Raw genomic sequence first — 5,886 nt, 5'->3', positions numbered from 1 at the left:
TATACTTCTCTGACTGGTTACTTTTTCAGAAAAGGCCATGTTTTACAGCTTGTGAGCTTTAGAACAAATGCTTTTTAGGTGTCTGACCTGCCGATCTCCAATCAGAGCCATTCATTATGAAACAGGCCGGTTCTAATCTCTGGCTGATTGCGTCCTGATCCGGTGCCTCTCTGATCAAATGTGATCTTCTTTGTTACAGTGCAGCCATGGGACACAGAGTAGGCTGAACAGGACGGCCTAGCTAGACACATCTGTCGTAAGTATCAATGAGAACACACTCAGATCATTACACTGTTATCACCTTGAAGCACCTTTGCATTGGAACAGTTTATATTCTAAGCTTCCTTATGATGTCAGTGAAGTTTTCCAGTTTAAAGTAATTTGTGGGTTCTCAGGAGTGAGCTGCTGATGTTGCCTGGTTTCTCTATGTAAGGCTTCCCACTGTGGCGAATGTCATGGCCACGGCCTCATCAAGAGCAGAGACTAGCCATAACCACAGACGCACATCCCAGCTCCATGCCATTGGTGAGTCAAAGCAGGCTAGACATGAAATCCTGGCTGTAAAGCATCTTTTCTGTTCTCATTGCTTCCTTAATGTCCTCCTCTCTAGTGTCATGTGCCAAACTCAAGAGAAAGAAAAGCGTTTTCGGCGCTGCCATTTATGTGGAGGTGACAGCAGAGGGAGAGACCCGGCGCACGACCAAATCTCACAGCTCCTCCAACCCAAAATGGGACGAGAGGCTCACTCTGTAAGGGGCTTCTGTTTACCCTCTGCTGTCCTGCTCACTGTTTGTGTTTTTCACGCTAATGTGATCCTTACGCGTCGTAAGGAATATTCTGCAGGATTCAGGCTCATTTATAGCTGCTTTTAGCGAAGCAGCTGATATTTCTCTTGTTTCCACCATAACTTCCTTTAAGCTCACCTAAGGCTTGTTTATATCGCTTATTGAACAAAACAAAGTTGCAATAACTTTACAGCTTTAGGGAATCGCAAGTAGTATTATATAAGAACCCTCCGGTTGCTCATCTGATCATTTGAAAAAATAAAAATAAAAAACTACAGGAGTTGTCTGAAAGCACACAGGCCTCTTTGTGCTATCCCACAACCAGAGCCACCAGCACAAATGTTGCAGCTCTTTCTGAGCTGCAGCCAGAGACAAATCACTGCTAATAGTAAAGGTTTTAAACAGGGCAGCTAGGGCTGCAGTGTTAAGCAGTCCTGTGTTTGCATCGTGCATGTTTTGCAAGGCACTGTAGGTCTTTCTCATGACTTTGAGGCTGTAATTTAAGATGTTTCTCTTTGGGCCGATGTGCTCGGTTCTAAAAACAATGGCTGCACTGTGTTGTGCTCGTTTTGTCCTTCTTAGAGCTCAACGAGTCGGCATTATGCCAGATATGAATCTTATCTCTTCTTGCAGTTTTTGTTTTTTTTTCTTTTTTTGGGGGGTGGTAGGTAGATGGATTCTTTATAGTTGTTTTATTTGTAAGGTGTTATGGCATCACACTATCTTTATAGAACCTTCAACTGTTTAAATATTGTCTTAATAAGTCATAAATGACAGATGAAAGCATGTTTAATGTCTTTCCCTATGGGAAAGAAAAACCTCCATGCTTTGTGTTTATTGCTTTCCTCCTTTTTAGCAAAGAGACTTGGGTTTTCTAAGAAGTGTTTGTGTGTTCTTGATTTTCTTTTTAGGACTGTAACGCCACACACGCAGGTGGATTTCAAAGTATGGAGCCACCACACCCTGAAAGCAGACGCTCTGCTGGGCAAAGCAACGCTGGATCTCACTCAGGCACTGGAACAGCACGACAGAAAATGTAGGATTTTAAGACTCATGAGACAACGTAAACAGAAACATGACTGTGATAGATGTGCACTGGAAAAACGATCTAGAAATAAGTAAAAAGTGTATTTACCCTTAACTAAAGTAGGTAAATTAGATGATCTGCCAATGGAATGAGTGTTTTTACTCTTAAAATTAGATATTTAGACTTGAAATAAGACAATGCAGTTGTGTTTACTTATTTTAAGTGTAAATTATCTTGTTCCACTGGCAAAATGTCTCTTTTATCTCCTCAATTCAAGAACAAATGCACTTACTTTAAGAAAAAATGACTTATCTAGATTAACATTTTATTCCAGTATGTATGCTGCTTTCTGCCTTGTTTCTAAATACGATAGCAGATTAAGATTTACAAAGCAAGGTTAGACTTACTGGCATTGGAGCCGCTAATTCTGATAGTTTTCTGCATAGATAAAGAATTATGAACAGTTAGGGCTTCAAGATATTAGTAGAACCTCCGGCGCGAGATAACTGCAGAGTATTAAGATATCACTTGCAATATATGAGTTAATGCTTAAAACACATCAGGAAAGTATTCAATGTGCTTTACTTTTCCATGTTTTGTTATGTTGTAGCCTTAATCCAAATTGTAAAGAGTTTAGCCATTGGTGTTAGGGAAAAATGGCTGCTTATGAAGTAACCGTTATATAAGAGTAAACAACTTTATATTAACTCATTAAACAATAACTTTCATCCATTGTATCATAAATTATTTAAAATCCCTTATGCCAGCTCTAGCTTTGTGGAACCCTTTCTGTTTTGTGGTTATATTGAAGGTGATAATGGAGATTAGTCAAATTTCCTTTCATTGTTGATAAAAGTGATCAACATGTGTCGCTCAATACCTTTGTTTGTAGAACATCATCTGATTTAAAACCAAAATGTCTTCGAATAAGATCTGTTTTGTTTTTTTTAACCATGATTTCTTTGTCGCTAACATTTTTTGCATTAGTCTGGAGCTTAGCTGATTTTTCTTATTAAACTTGAGAGGTATTTTCTAAAGTTGTTCAAACTTGTATGCCTTAAGGGCTGGTTATACTCCCCGCAGCAGTGTGTCGCAGTGAGCTTGTCGCAGGTATTTTAGATTTATGCCCAATATTGAAGCATGGTCGGCGCTATGTTGTTCCACGCCACAACGCAAGACGGACAATCATGAACTAGCTATGGGTCTAGATACGGCCGAAGTGGTGAGGAAGTGGGAGCAAGTTTGTGCGACAACGGGGAGACATGAGGGCACAAAAGAGCGGGGATCCAGGTGGAAAAAGGGTCCCAGCGTTCTCACGCACCTTGCTCTTCTAGTTGGTCCATCTTCACGAGTCGTTTTCCACAAGCCGGTAAGGAACCAAACAGGAAATGCGCATAGCGTAGAATGGATGTAGATTTGACCAATCAGAGGCCTCCTGTCTGCAGCACTTTCTGCGGTCACCTTCAATTTTGGAGAGGTGCAGCAGAGTGTCTGCGGAAGGGGTGGGTTCACATTTGCGTTCACTGCAACACACATGCAGTATTCTGACTCGGCTAAGGCAAAACATGTCAAGCTGTGATTATTAGGCTTCGCCAAAGGATGCCTCTCTTGGTTTATGTCACTTATTCAAGACAGGTTTAACTAACCGGTTCACACAAGCAGACCTTGTACTCTATTAGAGCTCATTAAGTAAAAAGGGAGAAATGTTAACGCGCTCGACATTTCATTGATTGAAAGCCATGAGGAGTTCAAAAATGTGTTTGAAAAAAAGAAGGGAAATACTCTAAAAGGAGATGGCAGGTCAGTGCTGAAGGATTACATGTGTGAATTGTCACCCTTTTCACCTCAGATGAATCCAAAATAAATGTCATATTTAATTATTGTCAATTTAGACAATATTTCAGATGTGTTGGTGTTAGTCTTTTGATAAAAAATGCTTATTATTAGCGATAATTTATTCAAATGCTTTTTTCTCGTTTTAGTCCAGTTTTAGTCTGGAGAGTTTAGTCTTCGTTTTGGTCACATAAGCTGTTTTAAATTCACATTAAATCAGATTTTAGTCAGTAAGAATCTTGCTTTGACTAAAAAAGTGATTAAAAATTTTAATATTATTAATTTGCTGCAGGTTTAATTCCTTTAGTAGTGAAATCAAAGGTGAGATACACACCTTGCAGGTATAAAAGCCTTATTCAAAACGACAAGCTCTGATTTGACGCACTTTTTTTCTTTTTAAACAAAGCAACAAAAAGATTCAGGCTCTTGAAATCTGTGCTGGAATTTCACATTTAAATAACTACCTTCATATCGTAGCTGCAAAAAAGCAAACTAAAAAAAAACCCAAATGTAACAAGACTGAGGGAGAAACCCTGAACAACTGTTACCTACTGGTAAAGAGGCATTTTATCTGTGAAACAGTGAGGCCATGATTGAAGATGTTCTATGGAAGAGCTGAGGTCAAATTAAGACATTCAGGTAAATTATTCCTACTCTAGGAAATCGGTAACGTTGTTGTGAAAATGAAAGACTAATTTCAATCCCAGACAAAATGGAGTGCTGTGCTCTCCACAGAGGAGCTCCTGCCCATGAGTTCTGAGATGCTTGTATGCGGGTGAGGCTTTGTTTTTATGGGTTGATAATCGTCAGTTCGATTTCAAAAACCAGAACCAGTCTTCAGGATTCTTCCGAACCTCCAAATGAAAACACCACACCTGCTTTTAATAGTTTTCTCTCTCTGTCTTCTGGTAGCACACCTGAGTGTGAGCCCATGTGACTCGGCGCAAGTCTCTGATACATTTAGAAGCGTTTCCTCCAGCTTTGTCGGGTTTAGCATCTCGTTAGAGAAAACTGATAGCAGATGAGCGACAAAGTATGGACAGGAACAGCTGATGATGAGATGTGCCAGTACTTTGACAAGCTTATAGATTAATACTGGTTCTTGGGAGGGGTTCTCGGTTTGGATCATGTTAGGGGAAACACTGCATGAAATAACACATAATCTAATATTCATTTGGAATAATTCTTGAGGTTCCATTTTGAATTTAAACAGGTTGGACATTCAGTGCTCAAAAAAAAGGTTTTGGAACGGGTTCAAATTTTTTTAATTTAGGGTTTTTTCCCCTTATTTTGGTTGGTTAATTAGGTTGTTTTGCCGTTGGATTGGGGTTTTTTCTTTTTGGATTAGGTTATTTGGTTATTAACCCTTTGAATTAGGCCATTGAATTTTTTTTTTACTTATTTTAAATATAAATCGTCTTGTTTCATTGTCTAAGAGTCTCACTTACCTCCTCAATTATAGAGAAAATGCACTTATTTTTTCCAGGGTGGTATGTCTTACTTAAAAACTTGTTGTTTTACTTCAGGTTATTGAGGAATTAGAATATCATAGCAGCGTGTTGCTAGAGTTAAAAAAGGAGGGGGCAATGAAAAAGAAGGTAAAAATGTATATCATAAACCTTTGTTTAAGATCAGAGGTGCCCTCCTGTCTGCATATGATCCCTGAATTTAATCAATGGCATCTCCACCAGTCTAAAGAGTTATGGTAATGTGTTTTAGATGGCAGCAGAAGCTACATTGAACACATGTACCATCATAATCTCATTCTAAATGTATTTAGCTGCGTTGTTTTCTTTATTTTTTTATTTTTTTGCTACCTGTTTTCTCCATAGTGGAAAACGTGAAGGAGGTGCTGAAGCTGAACGGGGAGCAGAAGGGGGTTTCCATGCCTGTTGGCGAGCTGACTGTGTACCTTGATGGCCTGACTGTCTCTGATCAGGAGGAGCTGGCACCGCTGACCAATGGCAGCACAGCAAACGGCACCAGTGAGCTCCCTAGTTATGTTAGGGGTGTGTTATGTTACATTAAGTCAAGCATTCATCCTGCATGACATCTACAAACACTAACAGATTTATTAGATAATCTGTAAATAACTTTAACTTAATCCCACGCTGCATATCCAGACTGAATTGATATTGAAATATTTATCTGTTTTGCCAGAAGTCCAGCAGAATGGTGACGCCATTCATGAAAACGGGGACTCTTCTTCCTCTTCTTCAAGGGCTGCTAACAGGTAATCAC

At 39.4% G+C, this 5,886-nt stretch overlaps 1 protein-coding gene across 1 annotated transcript in view; it reads left to right on the top strand.

Moving 5' to 3' along the window:
- Window positions 1-5,886, top strand: part of LOC107084904 (NEDD4-like E3 ubiquitin-protein ligase WWP1) — a 37,154-nt gene that overhangs the window by 12,610 nt on the left and 18,658 nt on the right. The window contains exons 2-7 of the mRNA XM_015374963.1: window positions 200-256; window positions 434-525; window positions 611-749; window positions 1,697-1,821; window positions 5,478-5,630; window positions 5,806-5,878. Of these exons, the coding sequence (XP_015230449.1) occupies window positions 456-525; window positions 611-749; window positions 1,697-1,821; window positions 5,478-5,630; window positions 5,806-5,878 (560 nt within the window). The 5' untranslated portion in view covers window positions 200-256; window positions 434-455. The remainder of the gene's footprint in view (window positions 1-199; window positions 257-433; window positions 526-610; window positions 750-1,696; window positions 1,822-5,477; window positions 5,631-5,805; window positions 5,879-5,886) is intronic.

This window comes from Cyprinodon variegatus, unplaced genomic scaffold (genome assembly GCF_000732505.1).
Source record: "Cyprinodon variegatus isolate N-32 unplaced genomic scaffold, C_variegatus-1.0 Scaffold111, whole genome shotgun sequence".
NCBI lineage: Eukaryota > Metazoa > Chordata > Actinopteri > Cyprinodontiformes > Cyprinodontidae > Cyprinodon > Cyprinodon variegatus.
The sequence above is the reverse complement of the archived record's forward strand: the minus strand, read 5'-3'. Positions and strand labels throughout refer to the sequence as shown.